The 27,115-nt window shown below is 42.0% G+C and overlaps 1 protein-coding gene across 3 annotated transcripts in view; it reads right to left on the reverse strand.

Annotated features, from left to right (window-relative positions):
* Nucleotides 1-27,115, reverse strand: part of LOC139000635 (ubiquitin carboxyl-terminal hydrolase 9X) — a 272,439-nt gene that overhangs the window by 9,383 nt on the left and 235,941 nt on the right. For 2 of the 3 annotated variants that reach the window (XM_070402776.1, XM_070402775.1), the window contains 8 exons: nt 22,903-23,044; nt 19,755-20,502; nt 19,005-19,128; nt 16,584-16,809; nt 11,358-11,487; nt 3,861-4,046; nt 3,002-3,222; nt 2,824-2,912 (listed from right to left, as the gene is read on the reverse strand). In XM_070402776.1, the coding sequence (XP_070258877.1) occupies nt 2,824-2,912; nt 3,002-3,222; nt 3,861-4,046; nt 11,358-11,487; nt 16,584-16,809; nt 19,005-19,128; nt 19,755-20,502; nt 22,903-23,044 (1,866 nt within the window). The remainder of the gene's footprint in view (nt 1-2,823; nt 2,913-3,001; nt 3,223-3,860; nt 4,047-11,357; nt 11,488-16,583; nt 16,810-19,004; nt 19,129-19,754; nt 20,503-22,902; nt 23,045-27,115) is intronic. The other variant, XM_070402777.1, reaches the window with a different exon arrangement.

Raw genomic sequence — 27,115 nt, forward strand, 5'->3', positions numbered from 1 at the left:
CGGAGCTTTTGACTCTGACTGGCATAGAAACTGCTAAGGCAGAACCTAAGGTGGGGGCTGAAAAGGGTCTTAAGGGCAACAGCTATTTGGTGTAAGGTGTAAGAAAGCGGTTCAATTTTTTCATGACTGGTTTGGCAGTATAGTGCATATGGCTGGCTATCCATCCAGATATAGGGATTAGGTATTTTTGTCTGTTAAGAGCATTTCCTCCTGCTGAAAAGGATTTTACCCCTATTTAAGAATCCTATCCAATATAATCTATCTATACTAATAAAAGGGTAATATACTAATCAGAACAGATCGACCGGCCATCTTCCAGATGTCCGACAGCCTTCTGGACAAAGCCATGGTGGTGGGGGCTGAGGCAGAGGCAGTTAGGGGCGATCAGGCCAGCAGGGGGTTAGGAGCAATCAGACAGGGAGGGGAGGGCAGTTGTGGGCAAGATAAGGCTGAAAGGGGAGGTCAGTTGGGGGCAACCAGGCCAAAAGGGGAGGGCAGTTGGGGGCGAGATCAGGCTAGTGTGGGACTGAACTAGCCATCGGACATCCCCCAAAGGGTTCCCGATTGGAGAGTTTGCACGCTGAGGGAACCCCCACGCCCGTGCACCAATTTCATGCATCGGGCCACTAGTATATATATTAAAATCCACACATAAAAACCCCCTATATTTATTTTTAGATTCTTCTTTGGTTATTACAATGAACAATTTGTGACAATATTTCCTAAAATAAACCATAATAAAATAATTCCTGTGGGGAGAAAAGTGAGTTAACAGGAAGATCTGGCAACTAATTCTGTATTATCATTTTTAGGCTGAGTTTACTACAAAGAACACAGAGAATTTCTGAAAGGAAATTTGAAGGCCTAAGCAACTAAAAGTTACAATTTTAAAAAAATATATGTATTTTTAATTGATTTTTACAGAAAGGTAGGGAGAGAGATTAAGAGTTAGAAACATTGATGAGAAAGAAGCATCAATTCGCTGCCTCCTGCACAACCCCTACTGGGGATTGAGCCCACAAACAAGTACATGCCCTTGGCTGGAATTGAACCTGGGACCCTTCAGTCCCCAGGGACACTCTATCCACTGAGCCAAACCAGTTAGGGCAAAAGTTATCATTCTTTTTATTTTTTTTTAAACATATTTTATTGATTTTTTTCCAGAGAGGAAGGGAGAGGGATAGAGAGTTAGAAACATCGATGAGAGAGAAACATTGATCAGCTACCTCCTGTATAGCTCTTACTGGGGATGTACTTGGAACCAAGGTATATGCCCTTGACTGGAATCAAACCTGGCACTCTTCAGTCCACAGGCTGAGGCTCTATCCACTGAGCCAAACCGGTTAGGGCAAAAGTTATCATTCTTGAGTCTTTATGTACTAATAAAAGGAGTTAACATTCTAGAGATTAGTTTTATTTTAGTAAAATATATTTTTACCGATTTTGGAGAGGAAGGAAGAGAAAGGAAGAGGAAGAGAGAGAGAGAAACATACATGATGAGAAAGAATCATGGATCAGCTGCCTCCTGCAAGTCCCCCACTGAGGATTGAGCACACATCCTGGGCATGTGCCCTTGAGCAGAAATGAACCTGGGGCCTTTCAGTTTGCAGATTGATGCTCTATCCACTGAGCCAAACTGGCTAGGGCTAGGGATTAGTTTTAGGTAACTAAATGTTATCTAGCATAACTAGTTAAAAAAACAAGTAAAGATAACCCCTGAAGAATGCAGGGGCTAGATATACCCACCCCTGACTGAGCATTACAAAAATTCATATATAACTTTTGTATTCCCCAAAACTGTTGTAGTAAGTTTACTGGTAATATAAACAGTTGACAAACACTTATTTTGTGCATTATATGTAGTGTATACTATTTTCTTACAAAAAAGGTAGAGAGAAGAAAATAAAAAAGAAATATATTTACAGTAATGTAGGTGTGTACTGAAAAATAAAAAATCCTTATATAAGTGGACCCATCCAGTTCAAACCCATGTTGTTCAAGGATCTACTGTATCTTAAACTGGTATTAATAAAACTTGAGTACTTGTCAAAAGCCTATGCTAGTTATCTTAATAAAAAAGTAGAGTGAAAAATATTAAGTGGGGGAAAAATGAAGTAGTAAGTATAAAACTAGAGCTTTAAGAGAAAAAAATAAGCCCTAACCAGGTTGGCTCAGTGGACAGACAGTCGGCCTGCGGACTTAAAGATCCCAGGTTCGATTCCGGGCAAAGGCATGTACCTTGGCTGCGGGCACATCCCCAATAGGAGGTGTGCAGGAGGCAGCTGATCGATGTTTCTAACTCCCTATCCCTCTCCCTTCGTCTCTGTAAGAAATCAATGAAATAGCCCTGACTGGTTTGGCTCAGTGGATAGAGCGTTGGCTTATGGACTGAAGGGTCCAGGTTTGATTCCAGTCAAGGGCATGTACCTTGGTTGCAGGCGCATTCCCAGTGGGGAGTGTGCAGGGGGCAGCTGATCGATGTTTCTAACTCTCTATCCCTCTCCCTTACTCTCTGTAAAAAATCAATAAAATATATTTAAAAAAAAAAAAGAAAAATCAATGAAATATATTTTTTTAAAAAAGAAACACAGGAAACAAACACAGTAGAAAAGAACTGATCTTTAAAAAAAAGGGGAGGGGAATAAGAATAAAAATAAAATTGCAAGAGAAGGTGAGACTTTTCTTTCATTTTGTTCATATTTTTTAAAGATAAACCATTTAACAGAGCTTCAAGAAGTAAAAAATATATTTGGCTACTAGCAATTTCATTTATTTCTAGAACATAGAAAAAGGTAATATTCTGATAGCAAAACGCATAGCTACCTGTGAGTCTGCCAGGAATCCTCAATCAACAAAATCTGCAAAAGTAGATCCAAGTATGGATGAAGTTCATAGGTGTTCGAATATGCAACCTAAAATTAGATAAAACTTGGTTAAATTTGTTACATAAAGGACTAATGAGTCAAATTACAGATAATATAAATATCTATTTTCTGCTAACCTGCCAGAGTAGTTCACTGATGACAGTAGATGAGAACTGAGGATTCTCCCAGCAGCAAAAACGAAGCAATTTGATGGTCTCCTCTGAGTTACTGCAGTCTTCAATAATTTTCTTCACATAACTTGTTCTCACAAATAAAATATCAGCCACATTCTGCTGAACTGGCATTATAGGCTGTGATAAATTAGGGTCACCAAATGGATTTGGAAGAGGAGGATTACCTATAAAAGATTTGTCATCAATGAAAAATAAGAAGATTTCTTCATAAAATTATATTACTGAATTTTTACTTCAAAAGATATCAGAATATCTCCTAACCATAAAACAATATTTTTTAAAATGATGAGATTCAGACACATAAGACTGATAAGATGAAAAAATAGAAATGCTGACAATGAAGAACAAAAAAAACCCACCAAAAAGCAAAACCATAAATTTTAAAAATTATTAAACTAACCATCTCATAAATAAAGGATTTATCATAATAGGGAGGAATAAGCTTTAAAAGGTGTCATTTAAACTAAATGTTATAAAAATATAACACCAAAGCATGAACCTTCAGACTCATAATTTTATAAACCTTCAGAACTTTAATTAAGTAGTCTTAATTAAAGAATAGCATTGTTTTTAAACTACTGTGAAGAACAGAACATTCAGTGGCCATGGTAACTTAGTGGTTGAGCGTGGACCTATGTACCAGGAGGTCAAAGTTCGATTCCCAGTTGGGGCATATGCCCAGTGAGGGTTGCGCAGAGGCAGCCACTCCATGATTCTTTCTAATAATTGTTTCTGTTTCTCTCTCTCCATCTCCCTCCTCTCTGAAATAAATTAAAAAGAAAAAAAAGAACTTCAACTTTACCATTGATTGAAGACTGCATCCTTGATGAGACATTGCAACAGCGGATAAGCTGAGACACTACTGAATATAACTTCCCTAACTCAGCATGCTGATATTTAATTGGAGGACCTGGTCCTTCATCTAAAGACACTAGCATAAAGGTAGCAGGTACACTCAATTTCAGAAGCTGTGTCTTTTCTGCCATACCTTTAAAAAAAAGGAAAAAGAAAAATGTATAAGGAAAATAAACAAAACAATTGTGTTGCCTAATAAAAAATACTATCTAATGTGGCTACCTATAATATTTATGATTAAAGTTCATCCTCTTTGTTTTTACCGCAGAAATGCAAGTAGAATGCAAATAGAATAGAAAATACATTGATTTAATGAATTCTAACTGTGAAGTAGTAATTGATTTTGGAATTCCAATTACACTAAACTTTAAGAAAAAGACACACTGTGTAAGACATCTTAAAGAGACTACTGAAGCCTAGATAGCAACTCTCATCTAAATAAATTAATAATATATAGAAACTAAATTTCAAGAGAAATGAAAAGTCTTTTGTAAATGGCTAGTTTCTTCCCTCTCTAGTAAAACTTTTTTTAGGGGGGGGGGGGGGAACCTCCAAATCCTACACTTGTTATTTCCACGTTTCTGATTTTGCTAGTCCTCATGAGCATTTAATTTGCTGTAATATTTTTTGTTTGAAGCTAAAAATAGAGTTCTTAAAATTATATACTCCCTCATTCTTGACACTCTTTGAATTCCCTCTCTCCTTATTATTGCACTAGAGACCCAATGCACGAATTCAAGCAAGAGTAGGCCTTCCTTCCTCTAGCTGCTGGCACGGACTTCCCTCTGGCACCCAGGACCTTGGCTTCCCTCACAGCCCTGGCTTTGTCCGAAACGATGTCGAGTTTAATTAGCATATTACACTTTTATTATTATACTTACTTCTGGATGATGGAGGCTGGTTGGCAGGGGAGGGACTGCAGTAGGTTGGCTGGTTGGAAAGGGGACCAGGGGAGGGCTCCAGGGCTTGTCTGACCCATTTTGCGCAGTCCTAATTGGCCAGACCCCAGCAGCAAGCTAACCTACCTGTTGGAGGGTCTGCTCCTTGGAGGTCAGTGCACATCATAGCAACTGATTGGTCAACTGAATGGTTGAACACAGCATTTTGGATATATATATATATATATATATATATATATAAAATATGTTATGGACCAAGAGTGAGTGATATGTGAACAAGCACTATCTAAAATAAAAACTACAATCCTGACTTAGTTGGTTGGAAGTGTCATCCCATATTCCAGTGAGAGGCTGATTCAATTCTCAGGTTGTATGTTTGGTCACCGGGTTGGGTGCATCCAGAAGACAACTAATTCATGTTTCTCTACCACATTAATATTTCTCTCTCTTAATTCCATGAAACATATCCTCAGCTGAGGATTAAAAATAAATAAAATAAATAAAATGAAAATGACAAAACAGGATTTTGGTAGTGATTAAAATTTAACAGTTTCAGTACTGGCTGGAAGGCACAGTTGGTGGGCCTTAGTACTTGCACAGAAAGATGGCTGGTTTGATTCCTGGTAAGAGAACATATCCAGGTTTCAGGGTCTATCCTCAGTGGGTCATATGCGGGAGGCAGCGAATAGGTGTTTCTCCCTCTGCCTTCCCCTCTCTCTCAAATCTACATATATAAAACCCAAATATACAAATAGACCTAACAGCGGAACCACCGAATTGGTTGCTATGACATGCACTGACCACCAGGGGACACACTTGGAACATGGCGGGCATTGGCAGCAGGCAGCAGAACGTGGAACATGGTGGGCGTCGGCCACAGCGTGATGATGAAGCAGGTGAGTGGGGGCGCCAGACCAAGGTGGGTTGCCGGTTGCTATCATCCGGGCGAGCCTCTGGTGGTTACTGAAAATTCTTTGCTCCTGCATGCCCCACTGGGCGCTCGCACCTGCTTCCGGCACCCAGTGCTGGTTCTGACTGCTCAGTGCTGTCAGCGGTTGCTAGCAGCAGCTGCTGGCCCCGGATTGCCCCTCAGGGCTTCTCCACCTTCCCCTGCTCCCGAAGGGCAATTGGCGCTGGCATTCACCTCTCACATCTATTCCTGGCACTAGCCCCAATAGCTCTGTGCTGTCAACAGTTGCAAATAGTGGGTAAGAGCAGCGGGCTGCCAGCAGACAGGGGACCAGGGGCTGCGGTGGGAGGATTGGGCAGGGACATAGAAAATGGGTTGAGACCAGCCTCTGTGTCCACCGCAGCCTCACAGCCTGAATTCGTGCACTGGCCTTTAGTCAATAATAATAATACCCCAACAAACATTTAAATTTGGGAATTTTACAGTAAAAATTGGAATTAGAAAATGATTTCATTTATGCTTGTTTGTGTGCTTCCTACAAGTGTCTCAGAATCTCAGAGACAGGAAAATAAACTACAAAGGAAAATAAGAGACAGGGAAGTAGAATTTTCTTTTAATTAAATAAATGATAGTGATTAATAGCTGATTAATACAGATAACACTTTAAAAGGAATGCACTAGTATAAAAACGTAATTCCAAATAAAAAGTATTTGTGATTTAAAAAATGTTATTCAAGCTCAGCCAGAGTGGTCAGTGGTTGAACATTGACCTATCAAAACAGTCTAACTCAGTCTAAATCAATTCCTCATAAAAATGAAACCAATATATATTAATATTTCAAAACTTTTAACTAGATTACATATCAAAAAAATAATTCTGAGTGTTTGATTCATTAACATCTGAATCACTGATATTCAATTTCTTGGCAACTGTAATAAACAATGATTTAAAAGAACACTGAAAATGTAAGAAAACTTCTGATGTAGCCCAGCAGGTGTGGCTCAATGGTTGAACATCAAACTATGAACCAGGAGGTCACAGTTTAATTCCCATGCAGCGGTTCTCAACCTGTGGCTGCGAACAATGAAAATACATCCTGTATATTAGATATTTACATTACAATTCATAACAGTAGCAAAATTACAGTTATGAAGTAGCAACAAAAATAATTTTATGGTTGGGGGTCACCACAACATGAGGAACTGTATTAAAGGGTCGTGGCACTAGGAAGGTTGAGAACCACTCAAGGGCTCATGCCCTAACTCAGTGGTCAGCAAACCGCGGTGAGCCACATGCAGCTCTTTGGCCCCTTGAGTGTGGCTCTTCCACAAAATACTACGTGCGGGTGCACAATTACAGTGCGATTGAAACTTCCTGACCCATGCGCAGAAGTCGGTTTTTGGCCTGGGCAAGTCTATTTTGAAGAAGTGGCGTTAGAAAAAGTGGGGGGTGTTGGTCGGTCGGGTGAAGGGAGAGGGCGACGGGGGACGCGGTGCAGGGGAGGTGCATGCGACTCATGCACGAGTTGAGTTAGTCAGTCAGTCAACAGGCAAATGCAAAATCATTATTAGTAACATTTGTTAAATTCTGATGGATTTCAGTGGAATATATTGCTAAAACCTTTTGCTCAGGCGATGGTAACAAAACAATTCTAATTGACACTTGTAGGCATTAGCTCTCAGCCTTGGCTGCACATTTCACCACGGAACTACCAAAAATCCCAGTGCCCAGGCCCTACTCACAGGAGTTTTGATTCAATTTGTAGGGGATGAGGTCCAGACACCTGTTGTGCTTTTTAAAAGCTCCTCAGATGGTTTGCATGAGCAGCCAGGGCTGAGGCCACTGCTCTAAGTAGCATGGATAAACAAAGAAAGGGACTTGGATAAACCTGAGACAGAGTTGAGTGTTATCTCCTAAAAAGGCAACTGCGGTTGTGAAAGTCCTTTGTAACCTGCTTTTGTAAGGTTAGAATCCCTCCTTATTGAGAGCAAACTACTGAGTCACTTGGATGAAAATGTGAGAGTTTAAGACTCCCTAGCATGGCTTCACTAAGAATAGATCATGTCATAGAAACTGAAACAAGTTCTTGAAAGGAATGGCTAAAGATATTGACAAAGGCTGAGCAGAGGATACACTTTTTTGTGAGGTCCCTCATAGAGCATGAGGTTGCGACAGGTAAAAACATACCTGCTGATTGTCATGAAATAAAAAAAGGCCTTGGTGAGAAGGTGGTGGGGGTTAATGGTGGATCCAAAAATTTTATTTCATGGTAGACGTTACGTCTCATCTAAATCAACTTAATCATAAACTACAGGGCAAAGAAAACACAATTTTTTCGATGTTAGAAGTTATTTCATTCGAAAACAAATCCTTTTTGCTCAAGAGTTAGAAAGAGAAACTTTGATTCACTTTCCAAGCCTGTTGAAACATCGCCAAGAAAATAATTGTTATATTGACATTTGCTATTTCAAAACAACACTTTTAAATATGAGGGAAGCTTTTCTCAACAGGTTTCAAGAATTCAGAAACAGCAAAGCGATGTTATAGCCTTTGTTAAAAAACCTCTCAATGCTACTGTAACAGAATTACATTTTTCTCCCTTTAATACTGACATTGGCAACTTTGAAATGCAATTGCAGGATTTAAAAAACAAAGAACTGTGGAGCTCGAAATTTGAACGTCTTTGTGCTGATACAGAAATATTGGAGAAAAACAAATGTGAACTTAGTTCATAGCACAAGTGGTCTGCTTTGAAAGACCTGTAGAAGGAAGATATGTTGATTTTTAACACCTGGAAAAGTATTCCTGACTCATATAATCAACTGAAAAAACTAGCGTTTGCAGTTCTTTCCTTTTTGTGTCTACATATTTATGCAAACAATCATTTTCAAGCATGAACCTTATCAAGATTAAATTGAAAAGTCGTCTTATTAATGAGAACCTGGAATCGTGCCTAAAATTAAAAACAACATACAAACCTGACTTACCCAAACTTTCCAAGGAGACGCAAGGCCATTGTTCACATTAGTGTTTGTCAGTCATTGTCATGATTTAATTTTACGGATATTGTAAGGAATTTAATTTTATCAATAAATAATATCATTATTAAGTATGATATCAAGTTTTATTCAACGTATCTATAGTTTAACTAGGACTTAAAACTTTAAGTAAACTTTATTTAGTTAATTTTAGGGAATGTAGTGGAGGGAAAGAAGATGTAGTGTTGAGGATTGAGAAAGGTATGTTGAGATGGTTTGGACATATAGAGAGGATGAATGAAAGGAGATAGACGAAACAAGTACAACAAGACGAGTGTGGATGGGAGAGTTGGAAGGGGTCGACCTCAGCGAACGTCTCTCAATCAGATTGAGGATGTTTTTAGCAAAGGCCAGCTTAGGAGTACCCTAATTAAGTTAATAACAATGTACCTATCTATATAGTTTAAGTTTAAAAAATTTGGCTCTCAAAAGAAATTTCAATCGTACTGTTGATATTTGGCTCTGTTGACTAATGAGTTTGCCGTCCACTGCCCTAACTGAAGGCTTGATCCCAGTAGGGGGTGTGCAGGAGCAGCCAATCAATGATTCTCTCTCACCAATTGATGCTTCTATCTCTTACTGCTTCCTCTTTAAAATTAATAAAAAATATGTTGTTTTTTTTTTTAAAAAAGAGAAAACTTCTGATGTATATTCTTGATTATCAATGCATTTATTCAGTAAGTAGTGACTGGGTGCTACTGTGCAAAGCTCTGGTCACAAAAATTTTGCAGTCTGATTGGGGAACAAGACAAAAAACTTACAAATTATCAACACACAATAAAACAAAATAAAATAACACAGCATGATTTTCTTAGGTAAGAATCTGGAACCGCTGAGTAGAAAGAATAGATGCAAGCTACCCTAAAAACAGTATCTTAAAAATGTAGTTATTAGTGAATATTTTATGTATATTATCACTCCTGTAAATTTATTTTATTGTAACAAAAAAACATTTTGGATAGGCCAACTTCTTTAGGAAGTGATTCTTTTTTTTTAAAAAATATATTTTATTGATTTTTTACAGAGAGGAAGGGAGAGAGATAGAGAGTTAGAAACATCGATGAGAGAGAAACATTGATCAGCTGCCTCCTGCACATCTCCTACTGGGGATGTGCCCGCAACCCAGGTACATGCCCTTGACCGGAATCGAACCTGGGACCTTTCAGTCCGCAGGCCAACGCTCTATCCACTGAGCCAAACCGGTTTCGGCAGGAAGTGATTCTTAAACCTGATATGTACAACCATTTTGAGAAAATACATTTTTCTTTTCTTAGTCCTTGGAATTCTAATTCTGACTAGGGCATATAACCTGAAAATCAGGTTCTTAAAATGAGAATGAAGAGGTAAAAAAATGAGTTAGTTTCTGACCTTAAATAATTAAACTATCAGAGATACGTGTATTATCTTAAAGTAGCAGGTGAAAATTACCATTAAAAAGTTATATAAACTGCCCTAGATGATTTGGCTCAATGGATAGAGCGTCGGTCTGCGGACTGAAGGGTGCTAGGTTCGATTCCGGCCAAGGGCACATGCCTGGGTTTCGGGCTCAATCCCCAGGTGGGGTGTGCAGGAGGCAGCCAATCAATGATTCTCATCATTGATATTTCTCTCTCTCTCCCTCTCCCTTTCACTCTAAAATCAATGAAAATATATTTTAAAAAATGTTATATAGAAAGCCCTTGCCTGTGAGGTACAGTGGTTAGAGCATCAACCCTAACACTGAATGATTGTAGGTTCGATTCCCAGTCAAGGGAACATACCTTGATTGTGGGTTTGCTCCTTATCCCCAGTTGGGGTGCATGCCAGAGGCTCTCTCATATCAATGTTTCTCTTACATCAATGATTCTCTCTCTTGTTTTCCTCTGTCTCTCTCCCCCTCCCTTCCACCCCTTCTACTCTCTCTGAAAAACCAATGGAAAAAATATCCTCAGGTGAGGATTAATAGCAACAAAAAAACAAAACAAAAAGTTATACAGAAAAACTATAATGGCATTTTTAAAAAAGTGATCAAACCTTTTTTAAAAAAGAATAGTTGATTGATTTTTAGAGAAAGAGGAAGGGAGAGGGAGAGGCAGACAGAAACATCAGTAATGAGAAGGAATTATTGATCAGTTGCCTCCTGCACACTGCCTACCAAGGATTGAGCACCCTACCTGGGAATGTGCCTATGGGGGAATCAAACCGGCAACTTCTGGGTACACTGCAAAATGTCCAACTGAGCCTCACTGGTTAGGACTGAAATGGCTTTGAATAATATGAATATGGAATACTGCTTCTATTAGAAAAAATAAAATGTCATCACTGCATTAAAATGCTTTCATGACAAAGAGGGGTGGACCAATGGGTGAGCCTTCACCCAGGAACCAAGAAATCATAGTGTGATTCCCAGTCAAAGTATATGCCTGGGTTGCAGGCTTGATCCCAAGTAGGGGGCATACAGGAGGCAGCGAAAGAGATGATTCTCCCTCTCACTGATGTTTCTTTCTCTCTCTCCCTCTCCCTTCTCTCTCTCTAAAATCAATAAAAACACAATAAAAAATAAAATGCTCTCATCATTTAATACATAAATATGAAACAATACACAAAAAGCTCTTACCTAAATTTGCATACATTACAAACAGGTTGAAATACTGTTGTAAATGACGGCCATGCTCTGCAACTTCCCTTCTCAGGAGATTTAATACTGCTCTTAATAGGTGATCACTCAAGTTTAAGTTATCACATGCCTGTAAGGATAAGATATTTCATCAGCAATGAGATGCAAAGTAATATACTTCAATTTGCATAAAAAAGAATTATATCATATATGTGGCTCCATTAGTCACAAATATCAGGAAGGGACTTATCTACACTAATAAAAGAGAAACATGGTAATTAGCATACGACCGCTATCCTTCCCATTGCCTAATCAGCAAATCCTTAAGCAAACAGTTGTCAGCCAAGATGGCGGCCGGCAGCCATGCACTGAAGCGAACAGGGAGGCTTGCTTGCTCCAGTGACTGACGGACTCCAACGGTCCCCGCCTGACTTGCCGGCCTCTCAGCTGCAACTCTAAGCAACTATGTTGCAAATATAGAAGCTAAACAAAACCCTAGAAACTGGCTTTGAGTCAGCCGGGCTTCAGCCAGCCGGACCGCAACAATGTATCAAATACAGAAGGTAAAGGCCAGAAACCTACTTTCAGCAGCCGAGGCCTCAGAGCTAAAGCTGGCCCAGAATAGAAAAAGAAAAAGAAAAAAAGGAGCAGTTGGGAGCTTCAGTCACCTGCCAGCCTGAAAATGGCCCTCAGCCCCTTAGCCAGACTGGCCAGGCACCCCCGTGGGGACCCCCACTCTGATCCAGAACACCCTTCAGGGCAAACCAGCCAGCCCCTCCTCCCCCCACCACGTGCACCAGGCCTCTATCCTATATTGTAAAAGGGTAATATGCCTCCCAGCACCGGGATCAGCATGACAGAGGGCAGCGCCCAAACCCCCTGATCGCCCTGCGGCTCTGTGTGTGAAGGGGGCGGGGCCACAACCTCCCTATCTGCCCTGCTCTGTTCATGACAGGGCAAGGCGCCCCCACCCCCTGATTAGCCCTGCTCTGTTCCTGATGGGGAGCGCTTCACAACCCCCTGATCGCCCTGCAGCTCTGTGTGTGACAGGGTGCGGTGCCCCAACCCCCTGATAGGCCCTGCTTTGTGGGTGATAGAGGGCGGCGCCCCCCCCCCCCCCCCCACGGGCCCTGCTCTGTGTGTGGCGGGGTAGAGCCATAACCTTCCCATCAGCCTTGCCCTGAGTGTGACAGGGAGCGGTGCCCCAACTCCCCAATCGGCCCTGCTCTGAGCCCGACCAGGGGCTGCACTCAGGGATTGCGCCTGCCCTCCGCCACCCAGGAGCAGGCCTAAGCCAGCAGGTCATTATCTCCTGAGGGGTCCCAGACTGTGAGAAGGCACAGGATGGGCTGAGGGACCCCCTCTCTCCCCCGAGTGCAGAAATTTTTGTGCACCGGGCCTCTAGTAAAATATAATTGCGTTTGAAGAGAGGGAATGAAGAGCTGAAATAGATTTAATTACAAACACTTTATATTGTTATTTTAAAAAAAGGTTTTTATTGATTTTTAGATAGAGGAAGGGAGAGGGTGATAGAAACATTGATAAGAGAAAAACATCATTGATTGGCTGCCTTCTGTACACCCCTACTGGGGATGAAAACCATAATCTGGGCATGTGCCCTGACCAGGAATTGAACCAAAGACCTCTTGGTCCATGGGATGACACTCAATCCACTGAGCAACACCAGCCAGACTATATTTTAATTGTAAAAAAATATCCAAAACAAATCATGTGCATATTTTTACTAAAAAAAGGTTAACTAACTAAGAATATATATTTATCCATTAAAAAGTCAATCTTGTTCCTTGCCTTCATGCTTCAGATCTTAATTGTTGGTCAATTCATTTTGTTCATTAGATTCCACATTTAAGTGACTGACATAACTTGATGTGGGGTTGGGGAATCGAGAAGAGATAAACCAAAGAACTTATATACTTACTAGAGGCCCGGTGCACAAAAATTTGTGCACTCGGTGAGGCGGGGGTCCCTCAGCCCGGACTATGCCCTCTTGCAGTCTGGGACCCCTCGGAGGATGTCTACCTACTGGCTTAGGCCCACTCCCTGGGGGATCGGGCCAAGCTGACAGTCAGACATCCCTTGGGAAGCCTGGCAGCCCTCCGGGGATGTACACTTACCAGCAGGGAGCAGATCTAAGCAGCAGTTGGACATCCTTAGCGCTGCTGAAGAGGCGAGAGAGGCTCCCGCCATCACCACTGTGCTTGTGGCTGAGCAGAGCTCCCCCTGTGGGAGTGCACTGACCACCAGGGGGCAGCTCCTGCATTGAGTGTCTGCCCCCTGGTGGTCAGTGTGTGTCACAGTGATCAGTCATTCCCAGTTGTTCTGCTGTTAGGGTCAGTTTGCATATTATTCTTTTATTATATAAGACTAAAGGCCCGGTGCACAAAAATTTGTGCACTCGGGGGTCCCTCAGCCCAGCCTGTGGCCTCTCGAAGTCTGGGACCCCTCGGGGAATGTCCACCTGCTGGCTTGGGCCTGTTCCCCGGGGGATTGTGCCTAAGCTGGCAGTGATACATCCCTTGGGGGATGTCCACTTGCCAGCGGGCTGAAGCTGCAGTTGAACATCCACAGAGCTGCTGAGGAGGCAAGACAGGCTCCACCATAGCCGCTGTGATGCTGTTAGCCTGGCTTGTGGCTCAGCAGAGCTCCCCCTGTGGGAGATGCATTGAGCATCTGCCCCCTGGTGGTCAGTGTGTGTCATAGTGACCAGTCATTCCCAGTCATTCTGCTGTTAGGGTCAATTTGCACATTACCGCCCTAACGGGTTTGGCTCAGTGGATAGAGCATCGGCCTGCGGACTGAAGGGTCCCAGGTTCGATTCCTGTCAAGGGCATGTACTCTGGTTGCGTACACATCCCCAGTAGGGGGTGTGCAAGAGGCAGCTGATCAAAGTTTCTCTCTCATCGATGTTTCTAACTCTCTATCCCTCTCCCTTCCTCTCTGTAAAAAATCAATAAAATATATTTGAAAAAAAATTGCATGTGCACGTTACCCTTTTATTATATAGGATAGAAGCCTGGTGCATGGGTGGGAGCCAGCTGGTTTGCCCTGAAGGGTGTCCTGGATCAGGGTGGGCAGGGGACCCCCAGCTCCCTACGATCGCCCATGCCGCCCCTGCTCACGATCGCTGGCTCTGCCCATGCTCAGGCCTAACACCTCTGGCCAAGGCATTAGGCCTGGGCAAGGGACCCCCCAGCTCCCTACCATTGCCAACTCAGCCCCTGCTCCCTGCAATTGCCAGCTCCGCCCTAATGCCTCTCACCCAGGTATTAGGCCTGGGCAGGGGACCCACAGCTCTCCAAGGGATCTCCTGCTCCACCACTTCCCAAGCCTAACACCTGTGGCCAAGGCATTAGGCCTGGGCAGGGGACCCCAAGCTCCCACCATCAGCAACTCTGCCCCTGATCCCCATGATTGCTGGCTCCGCCCCTGCCCAGGCCTAATGCCTCTGGCTGAGGCGTTAGGCCCGGGCAGCGGTGACCCACAGCTGCAGCCGCCCTGAGATCGTGGGCTCTGCCCCTGCCCAGCTCCCATTGCTGGCTCCACCCCTACTTCCCGCTATCACTGGCCGGGGCGGCAAAGGCACCCGATTCTCCGATCATGGCTGGGGGGCAGGGCAAAGGTGGCCCGGCTCTTAGCTCCCCCCTGGGTTTCCGATCACTGTCAGTGGCAGGGGGCTTCTTCTGTGCTTTCCCTTCGCATCCCTGTATTGTGCCTACGTATGCAAATTAACCACCATCTTTGTTGGCGGTTAACCGCCATCTTGGCTGGTGATTAATTTGCATATCTCGCTAATTAGCCAATGGGAAGGGTAGCGGTCATACACTAATTACCATGTTTCTCTTTTATTAGATTAGATAGAGGCCTGGTGCACAGGTGGGGCCAGCTGGGGTGCCTGGCCAGCCTGAGTGAGGGGCTGATGTGTGTTTGCAGGCTGGTCACACCCCCTTTATGGTGGGGGTCCCCACTGGGGTGCCTGGCCAGTGTGGGTGAGGGGCTGATAGCTGTTTGCAGCTGGTCACACTCCCTTCAGGGTGGGGGTACCCTGGGGGTGCTTGGCAAGCCTTGGTGAGGGGCTGATGGCTGTTTGCAGGCTGGTCAAGCCCCCTCAGTGGGGACCCTCACCTCATGGAGGTTTGGCCAGCCTGAGTGAGAAGCTGATGGCTGTTTTCAGGCTGGCAACACCCCCCTTAGGGTGGGGGGTCCCCAGTGGGGTGCTAGGCCAGTCTGGGTGAGGGGCTGAGGGCTGTTTTCAGGCTGGCCAAGCCCCCCCCCCGGCGATGGAAGCTCCCAGCCTCTCCTTTTTTTCTTTTTTTTTATTCTGAGATTTATTTACCTTCTATAATTGAAATTTTGTAGCCTTGAGAGGAGCACAGAGCCAGCCAGGGTGGGCGGGAGGGAAGCTTGGCTTCCTCCATCATTGGGGCAACCAAGCCTCCTGCTTGCTCCAGCTCTGTGGCTGCCGGCCGCCATCTTGGTTGGGTTAATTTGCATATAGTCACTCTGATTGGCTGGTGGGAGTGGCTTAAGGTGTAGCAAAGGTATGGTCAATTTGCATGTTTGTCTTTTATTAGTGTAGATATGCATGGACACAGGCAATAGGGTAGTGAAGATCTAGAGCAGTGGTTCTCAACCTTCCTAATACCGAGATCCTTTAATACAGTTCCTCATGTTGTGGTGACCCCCAACCATAAAATTATTTTTGTTGCTACTTCATAACTGTAATTTAGCTACTGTTATGAATTGTAATGTAAATATCTGATATGCAGGATGGTCTTAGGCGACCCCTGTGAAAGGATCGTTCAACCCCCAAAGGTGTTGCGACCCACAGATTGAGAACCGCTGATCTAGAGGGATGGGTAAGAGCTGGGAAGGGGGCGGGGGAAGAGGGGAAAATGGAGATATCTGTAATATTAGCAACAATAAAAAATATATTTAAAAAAGTCAAATTAACAGAACATACAGAATCTGAAGACTTATACACAACTACAAGTAACAGAATAAACAGAAGAAATTTTCCTTATGTTTTTTGAAGTGCCCAATAACCATTACTCATTACTGTGAAACAATTTTAATGAATTCAATAATGTATGCTTGGATTTATATATGGTAAATATGTCAAGCAGATATCTATGTCTATTGACATGACCTTGCAGAAATCAGACTTACTTGTAAGCATATCATAATTACAAAAATATTTTTAATTACCTGACTAGGAGGTCCTGGAGATGAAAAAGACGAAGGACAAGGACCATCTTGCAAAGAAAAATGTGCAATAAATACTATAAGTTTTGCAAAAGCACCCCTCACTTCTGCACTAGGACACTCCAGAAGATATTCAGAGAAGCGATTTGAAACATTAAAAAGGACGTTATGAGTAAACCAAAATCGTACATTCTTGCTGTAACGAAGGAGAATGCACAATGCATCATACCTAAAATAAACAAACAAATAAATAAATAAATTTTTACTTATGTGCTTTCATTCTGATTACCATAGTGAACCAAAGAGTTTTTTTTATTGAATATATATATATATATATATATATATATGTATGTGTGTGTGTGTGTATATATATGTGTGTATATATATATATATTTTAAATATATTTTATTGATTTTTTACAGAGAGGGAGAGGGATAGAGAGTTAGAAACACTGACGAGAGAGAAATATCGATCAGCTGCCTCCTGCACACCACTCCCTACTGAGGATCGAGCCCAATACCTGGGCAAATGCCATTGACCAGAATTGAACCTGAGACCTTTCAGTTCACAGGCCGACGCTCTATCCATGAGCCAAACTGGCTAGGGCCCAACCAGTTTATTTAATAAACCAAATAAAGAGGAAAGATCTTTTGTATAATTAATGGTCATGGCTGGATGAAATATAACTATCAGTCTGTGACTTGATGTAGTTAATCTTAGTCACAAAATGAATTAAATGAGAACTTGTATAGGTGAATACAAATTATCAAACTCTTCTTTATCCAGATTATCTCCTTAACATCTTCTAATCTGAACGGTGCTAAAAATAGTTGTTAGAGCCCAAGCCAGTTCAGCTCAGTGGATAGAGCATCAGCCTTTGGACTGAAAAGTCCCAGGTTCGATTCCGGTCAAGGGGACATGCTTGATACCCAGTAGAGGCAGACAATCAATGTTTCAATTATTGATGTTTTAATCTCCTTCTCACTCTTCCTACCTCACTAAAATCAATAAAAATATATTTTAAAAAATAGTTGTTAGAACAAGGTATTATAATGTCCTCCATACTTTTATAATTAGAAACTTGAGACTATAACCATTTAATAATCGTCTACCTTTATAAACATAAGCCAGAATTCTCTCCAGTAGAGATAAAGTTTAGTATTTTGTGATAAAATAGACAACAAATACAATAAAAACAGGAGCCAAATTTTAAAAATACATTTTTATTGATTTCAGAGAGGGAGAGGAAGAGGAGACAAACATCAATGATGAGAGAGAATCATGGGTTGGCTGCCTCCTGCACGTCCCCTACTGGGGAATAAGCCCACAACCTGGGCATGTACCTTGACAAGGATTTGAACCATGATCTTCTGATTCATGAGTTGATACTTCCATTGAGCCACACTGGCCAGGGAGGAGCCAATCCTATCCTATATAATAAAAGCCCAGTAACCCTTAGGGCGGAAGGACCAGAATGACCGGTCGCTATGACACGCACTGACCACCAGGGGGCAGACACACAACACAAGAGCTGCCCCCTGGTGGTCTGAGTGCTCCCATAGTGGAAGTGCCGCTCAGCCAGAAGCCAGGTTGGTAGCACAGTGGCGGTGGCAGGAGCCTTTCCACAGCGGTTCTCAACCTGTGGGTCATGAACCCCTTTGGTGGTTGAATGACCCTTTCACAGGGGTTGCCTAAGACCATCCTGCATATCAGATATTTACATTATGATTCATAACAGTAGCAACATTACAGTTATGAAATAGCAACGAAAATAATTTTATGGTTGGGTCACAACATGAGCTGTATTTAAAGGTCAGAAGGTTGAGAATCACTGCTTTCCCACCTCAGTGGCAGCACTAAGGAGTGGCGAGCCAAGCAATAAGGAGCAAGCAGGAGGGCAGCTAGGAGAGAGTAGGCGGGCAGTTAGGAGCGAGGGGTGCCAAGTTGCGAGAGAGATGTCCAACTGCAGGTTTAGGATCTATCTAAATCAGCAGTCTGACATCCCCCGAGGTGTCCCAGATTTTGAGAGGACGCAAGCCAGGCTGAGGGATCCCCGCCCCCTGCACAAATTTTGTGCATCCGGACTCCAGTCTTTTAATAAAAGGCACACTAAGAAATTTAATATAACTTCTCTCAACATTATTACCAGATGTTTATATTATCTTTGACATCTGAAATTAGATTCCCTTGGTTAGGGAAAAATAAAGCACTATAATAATGATTAAACCAACTATAAGAATAGTAAGAACAAAATGCAAAGCCAGAGAGGCAGCTCAGTGCATTGTCCTGATGCACCAACCTTGTAGGTTTGATACACAGTCAGGCACATACAAGAATCAACCAATAAATGCATAAGCCAACAAACTGATCTCTTTCTCTCTGTCTCTAAAAAATCAATTAAAAAAAAAAGGCAAAGCCACATACCAATCACTGGCAGGGCCACGGACTATTTTCTTTGTGTGAAATCCAGTAGTAAAGAGGAATCTAGCAGCAAGTTGAATAGTAATCATGGTGATTTCTTCTGCTTCAGGCAACAACTGATCTTGTCCTTGAATAAAAAGCACACATAAAAAAGAATTGTTTAAATGTGTTTAAACAAATGCCCCATGCTTATAAAATCTTAGGTAAAAGCATTCTTTTGTGGTTATCTCAGCACTTCACCAAACTATGTTTCAAACTAATTTTTGAGTCAAAACAACTGTTTACAAGTAAAAGCTCTTCTGTGTTTCTAAATATTGAACATCACTATTCAAAAGTATAGGCATTTTAAATATTTGACTTTGAACTAAAAATGCTGACACATTAAGATTGGAATGATAGTCGGGCCAGCATGGTACAGTGACTGTACAGTGACCAATGAACAAGGAGGTCAAGGTTTAGTTCCCGGGCAGGACACATGCCTAGGTTGCAGGCTAGATCGCCAGTGAGGGCTGTGCAGGAGGTAACTGATCAATAATTCTCTCTTATCATTGATGTTCTATCTATCTCAACTTCTAACTTGCTCTCTAAAATTAATAAAAATATTTTTTTTAAAAATTGGAATGCTAATAAATTTATGGGAAAAACTTAAAAAAAACCCCAACCTACTAAATATAAACATAGATGCCTAATAAAAAAAGTCTGTGATACAAAAAGTATTCTTTATTAACAAGAAGCTATATTCCAGAAACTTACCTGGAGTAGGGCTTAAGTAAATACCATTACATGTAAGAAGTTTTTTCATAAACTGAAAATATTCTAAACTGTACTGCATTCGGTTATGCATGAACTGCACATTTTGTTTCCATACACTTCTCTCAATGGCTGGTGACATAATCTGATGGTGTCTTGTGATAGTTAGATCTGATATGTATCTTATCATCTCACCATCTTGGTCTATTACGTCCATTCGTTCATAAAAAAGTATATAAGCACTCCACCACCTTTTCTGTCGCCTGTATGACATGCGCTTCATCATATGATCAAATACTTCTCCCATGTACTCTCCACCAAAACACTGATTTTTCATTTCTTCATCATCATCCATTTTACACTCTGTTACATCTCCATCATCAAATTTATACCAGCGATTTCTATTACCATCTTTACCATTTCTTTTAATGATGTACGAATAATAATGTCCACCACTTGCATGTCCACTGTGTACAAGCACTCCTACAAGTCTGTATTTTGTGCTTTCTGCTGTCTCACTTCCAGACTGCAAAATCTGTTGTATTGACTGACTATCTGTGTTTACATTATTTTCTTCGAGCTTGGAAACACCTGATACTGTGTAAGGTTCCATATCCAGCTCTCGTGGAAATTCAAAATAATCATTGAATTTAACTGCACATTCCCTTTCCCAGTCATAGTCAAATCGTTTCAATTGGATAGCAAGAACAGAAGGCAGTTTCTTAATTAGCAAGCGCTTTACTGTATCAACCTACAATAAATAAAAAATAACAATGTTCTTTTATCAAATACAACAGAGCAACTTAACATATATTAAAACTTATGATCTATCTGAATTTATTTACAAATAGGTGAATAAATGGTAACAAACTACTGACTTTTTCAAAATGTTCACAGCAAACAAAAATATGTAAATAATTTCTCATTTGGTTGCAAATTACAAAGATTAGTGATGCAGAAACTGATAGCTAGCTGACTCAATACTACTACTGCTTACTGATCAATCATGTATTTTGATGTTTATTTTATGCTAATTAACAGAATATAATTTGAACAAACAAGAGAAATACTACAAAACTAGCTACTATGTATGCCATTTAGAAGCCAGGTAAGGGGCTGCATATGTTAATGCATTTAATCTTATGTTCTGAAAAAAGTGCTACTAAGGTCCTTACTATAAACTATGTAGTTTATGCCCTGCTGCTGTGGCTCAGTGGTTGAGCATTGATCTATGAACAAGAAAGTCAGTTTGATTCCTGGTCAGGTAACAGGCTCCATCCCCAGAACATCAATGCTCTCTCATCATTGATGTTTCTCCCCCTTTCCCTTCCTCTCTGAAATCAATAAAAATATATCTATATATATAAAACCCTAAGCAACTGCAATGACCAGTTGCTGTTACACACACTGCAAGGGATGGGGAAAGCTGGTCCCTACCCATGCAAGAATTCATAAACTGGGCCTTGAGTCCTATATAATAAGAGGTAATATGCAAATTGACCATCACACCCTCACACAAGATGGCTTCCCCCATGTGGTCAAAAGATGGCCGCCACAAGATGGTCAGCAGGGAAGGGCAGTTAGGGGGCAACCAGACCTGCAGGGGAGGGCAGTTGGGGGGACCAGGCTGGCAGGGGAGGGCAATTAGGGGCAACCAGGCTGACAGGGGAGCAGGTAGGTGTCAATCAGGCTGGCAGGAGAGTGGTTAGGGAGTGATCAGGCTGGCAGGCAGATGCGGTTATGGGCAATCAGGCAGGCAGGCAGGCAGTTTGTAGCCAGCAGTCCTGGATTGTGAGAGGGATGTCCTACTGCCCATTTAGGCCCAATCCCCCAGGGGAGAGGGCTTAAACCAGCAGGTGGACATCCCTCGAGGGGTCCCTGACTGTGAGAAAGCGCAGCCCGGGCTGAGGGACTCCCTTGAGTGCACGAATTTTTGTGCACCAGGCCTCTATTATTTTTATAAAAAAATAAAATATGCCCTGACCGGTTTGGCTCAGTGGACAGAGCGTCAGCCTGTGGACTAAAGGGTCCCAGGTTCGATTCTGGTCAAGGGCACGTACCTTGGTTTCGGGCACATCCCCAGCGGGGAGTGTGCAGGAGGCAGCTGAATTGATGTTTTTCTCTCATCAATGTTTCTAACTCTCTGTCCCTCTCCCTTTCTCTCTGTAAAATAATCAATAAAATATATTTAATAAAATAAAATAAAATGTGATTTATGAGTGTATATATAAGAAGTAGGGCCCTGATTGGTTTGGCTCAGTGGATAGAGCGTCGGCCTATGGACTCAAGGGTCCCAGGTTCGATTCTGGTCCAGGGCATGTACCTTGGTTGCGGGCACATCCCCAGTGGGGGGGTGTGCAGGAGGCAGCTAATTGATGTTTTTCTCTCATCAATGTTTCTAACTCTCTAACCCTCTCCCTTCCTCTCTATAAAAAATCAATAAAAAATATATTTTAAAAAAAAAGCAAAGAAAGAAGTAGTAACCCAGAAGAAACTGTCTAGAGCTGTGGGTAGCAGAACAAATGGCTTTAGAGGTCATAATCTAAATGGCATTTCAAGTCAAACCAATGCAAATACTCTACAGATGAGAGAGCATGATGGGCCAAAATAAATGTTTACTCTTTGCCATAAAAAATGTATCACACAAACTGTTGATAGACAAAATTGGTGGCTAGAAATAAAATTAGTTGGCTGGATCTAAAGAATTATTGGCTAGATCTTTTTAAAATTAAAAGTGACTTAAAAATCTCATGTAATCAAATAAAATTAGCATTCTGTTCATCTAAACTTGGAGAATAACTTAGAGTAAGAAAGGGAAAAATATTTTCTATCAACTCTTAAGGTGGTAGTTGGCTAATGGCAACTTACTTCAGGGCAAAATAAAAAGTAACTGCAACTTTTAGCTACAGTGATTTCTAAAATTAATTACCCAACTGAAATGGTTTTTCCTAGTCCACTGCATTATTTTCTCTCAAAATAATTTCCCTGACAAATTCTTAAATCAGTTATCATCTTGACTACCTCTGTTACCACTATGAAAAAGCAGAGATGGAGCAAAGGTAAATTTTTACGTTAGACACAAACAACTGTTATGTATTCCAGCTCTATTAAACGCAATTATATGTATTTTTTAAAATTGAACCATACAGACCTTTTTATCACATTTTTCACAATGATATGCATTTGCACCTTCCAATAAATCTCCTTTGATATACTGTTCCAAAGAATCAAGAAGATTTTGATGATTTCTAATATCTACATTCAAAGTTGTAAAAGATTCTTCACACTCGTATCTAAAGATATTAAATAATATGATCAGTAATATGAATGTAAAAAAAGGAAATAATCAAAAGGATTTATTACTTTGGTTTCTAAATATTATCTTTAGTTTTGAATTTGATGAAAAATAAATTTGCAGTATTTACTTTATCATGTCAGGTGCATTAGTAACTGTGTTATTAATATTTTACAGTTATCTTTTTTTAGTCAATGTATTAGATTTTTTATACACATAATCTCTTTCCATTGCCTTCATGAAAAACCCCAAAAGAGCTATGAATAAATTCTTCTCTCATGAGGAAACAGGCAGGGTCGGGGGTTTGGTGTCAAAAAGACTAATATGGTCCAGTTTATTACAGGCAGAGTGCTGATTTGAAGTTAAAGCTTATTTGGCCTAATTGCTTAAGTTCTTTATATTTTCTCACACTGCAACTTGCATTATCTGTTTAAATAGTAATTATTGACAAGATAAAGGTAAGGATTCATAAAGTTCAGGAAAAGATTACCATTTCTATAATGGAAAAATAGCAATTAATATTTATAGCACTTAGATATTAGGATCCAACACAATGTATGCCTCTACTTCTTTGCTCTACAGTCACAAAAATTAGTTAAGAATAAATGTGGGATGAAGTCAGCATTCCAAATTGTAGTGATATCCTACAAAAGGGACTTTTAGAAATTTATGACACACACTAATAAACTCAGATAATGGAAGGTGGAAAACAGACTCAACCATTAAGTCCATTCATGCAGTAGACATATCAAGAGTGCCTACCATGTTTAAAACACAAGGGAATATTATTTATTTATATATTTTTATATGATTTATTTTAAATTTATCTTTATTGTTGAACATCTCCACCCTGCTCCTGCCCTCTTCCCAGGACTTCATCGCACTGCACTACTGAGGATGTGGGAAAAAAAGAACCCTAGTGCACTGCTGTTGGGAATGCAGACTATATAACCACTGTGGTAAACAGTATGGAATTTCCTCAAAAAATTAAAAATGGAAACTCCATTTGACCCAGTGATCCCAATTCTAAGAATATAGCCAAAGGAAAAAAAAAAGACTATATCCAAAGAATCCCAAAACACCAAATCAGAACACCCCTCTGTTCATAGTGCACTTTACAGTAGCTAAGATCTGGAAACAGCCAAAGTACCCTCAATAGGTGAGCAGGTTATAAAGCTGTGGTACATTTACACAATGGAACACTATGCAGCTATAAAAAAGGATTTCTTTCTTACCCTTTGAGATAACATGAAGGGACTTGGGGATTATTATGTTAAGTGAAATAAGTCAAAGAATGACAAGTACCACATATTCTCATTTATATGTGGAATCTAATGAATATAGTAAATCCAGAGACACAGAAGCAAGCAACAGGCCAACAAATTTCAGAGGGAAGTGGTAAGAGAGAGGTAGGAAGAGATTAACCAAAGGATTTATATGCATATATGCATAGCCTATGGACACAGATATTGTTTTAGACATAATCTTCACATTTAGAAATTTTTTAATTAATCAGTTAACTGCCATGTGTCCAAAACAGAAACCATCCCCACATTCCATGATATTTTGAATTTAATTTAAAAAATAATTTGCAACGAATATTTTAAGAATAATTGTTACAATTCGGGTGTTTTTGAATATTTTCAGCTGAAAATTCTCACAAAAAATGATTTTAAAGTTGATCAGGGCTGCCACGTAGGGAAAACTTTTTTTTTTTTCAATAGGCGCGCGTGGTGTGTGGGGAAGGTCCACTGCTTGCGTCTATAGGTGTTTATGGCATACAATGGGTCAAGAAAAAATAAAATGCGTGTACAAATAAAAGTTTTTATAGATGGTTTATAATGCATGATACTACTGTGATAGAAATTAGTCCACAGGGAATAGAAAAGAAATCTTAGAGGATATATGGAATTGACAATTTCTCTTAAAATATAGAATGCTCTACTAAAACAATGTTCTATTACATAAAAAATACTTTGGACTCTTCAGTAGCACTAAAGTATCTACACTAATAAAAGAGAAACATGGTAATTGGCGTACGACCGCTACCCTTCCCATTGGCTAATCAGCATATCCTTATGCAAATTAACTGTCAGCCAAGATGGAGGCTGGCAGCCAGGCAGCTGGAAGCGAACATGAGGCTTGCTTGCTCCAGGGACTGCAGACTGCAACGTTCCCCGCCTGCGCTGCCAGCCTCTGAGCTGGCAGTTTGAAACATTCTAACAAATATAGGCCGGGATCTCAGAGCTGGAGTTATACATTGTTTCGATTATAGAACTGAAACAAACCAAATACCTGCTCTCAGAGCTAGAGCCAGAGCTAAAGCTGGCCCAGAATAAAATTAAAAAAAAGGAGCCGTTGGGAGCTTCAATCAACAACCGCCAGCCTGAAAGAAGCCCTCAGCCCCTCACCCAGACTGGCCAGGCACCCCAGTGGGGACCCCCACCCTGAAGGGTGTGTGACCAGCTGCAAACAGCCATCATCCCCTCATCCAGGCTGGCCAGGCACCCCAGTGGGGACCCCACCCTGATCCAGGACACCCTTCAGGGCAAACCAGCCTGCCCCCAGGCCTCTATCCTATATAGTAAAAGGGTAATATGCCTCCCAGCACCAGGATCAGCGGAGCAGCGAGGCCTCCTGGCACCGGATCAGCGTGACGGTGGCAGTGCCCAAACCCCCTGATCGCCCTGTGGCTCTGTGTGTGACAGGGTGCAGCGTCCCAACCCCCACTCCCCCACGGGCCCTGCTCTGTGTGACGGGGAAGAGCCATAACCTCCCCATGGCCCTGCCCTGAGTGTGACAGTGGCGGCGCCCCAACCCCCTGATAGGTCCTGCTCTGTGGGTGATAGAGGGCGGTGCCCTAACTCCCCTATCGGCCCTACTCTGTGCGTGACAGGGGGGAGCTCCTCAACCCCCTGATCGGCCCTGCTCTGTGCATGACAGGGGGAGCTCCCCAACCCCCTGATGCGCCCTGCTCTGTGCATGACAGGGGGCTGCGCCCAACCCCCTGATTGGCCCTGCTCTGTGCGTGACAGGGTAAGGAGCCCAAACCCCCCTGACTGGCCCGGCTCTGTGCATGACAGGGTAACGAGCCCAAACCCCCCTGATGGTCCCTGCTCTGTGCGTGACAGCGGGCAGTGCCCCAACCCCCTGATTGGCCCTGCTCTGTGAGTGACAGGGGGCAGCGCCCCAACCCCCTGATCGGCCCTGCTCTGTGCGTGACAGGGGGTGTCGCCGCAACCTCCCCATCGACCCTGCCTTGAGTGTGACAGGGGACGGTGCTCCAACCCCCCAATCAGCCATACCCTGAGCGTGACTGAGGGTGGCATCGCAATCTTCCGATCCGCCCTGCTCTGTGCATGACAGGGGGCAGCGCCCCTAACTCCCCAATCAGCCCTGCTGTGAGCCCGACCAGGGGCTGCACCTAGGGATGGGGCTGCCCTCTGCCACCCGGGAGCAGGCCTAAGCCAGCAGGTCGTTATCTCCCGAGGGGTCCCAGACTGTGAGAGGGCACAGGCCAGGCTGAGGGTCCCCCCCAACCCGAGTGCACAAATTTTTGTGCACTGGGGCCTCTAGTCTTTATTATAAAAAGCCAGTGGTCATAACACTGTAAATACCAAATGACAAGTCACCAGGAGGTACACTGATAGGTCCCTCTGGCGAGGCAGGTCTGGGTCCTGCACGATTTCGCACTGGGTGTCTAGACGACAATAATTAGAACTTCTTGAAATATGTACTTAATTTGAGTAAATAACTGAGGAGTAACAGCAACAGGTGATAAAGAATTGTATACTTTTATTGTCTGTTTAATGTAAAATGTCTTTTCCTAAGAACTAAAAGTGGTCAAGCCAGGTGATTAAGTATATCCCCAACTTCCAAACGAATGGCACTATGAAAAGAATGACATGATAAAATTTCTCATTTATGTAATATTACATTTCCCCAAATGATTTCCCTATCTTCAAAAGAACCTGCTTTTATCCAACCACACACACAGAACTAATGTTTAGAGAATAAGACTGATTATTTTGGTGAGAAAGGATTTCAAATCAACATTATGTGAACACAA

The sequence above is a fragment of the Myotis yumanensis genome, unplaced genomic scaffold, assembly GCF_028538775.1.
Source record: "Myotis yumanensis isolate MYYU_CA2020_CCGP unplaced genomic scaffold, mMyoYum1.0.hap1 SCAF_24, whole genome shotgun sequence".
Taxonomy (NCBI): Eukaryota; Metazoa; Chordata; class Mammalia; order Chiroptera; family Vespertilionidae; genus Myotis; species Myotis yumanensis.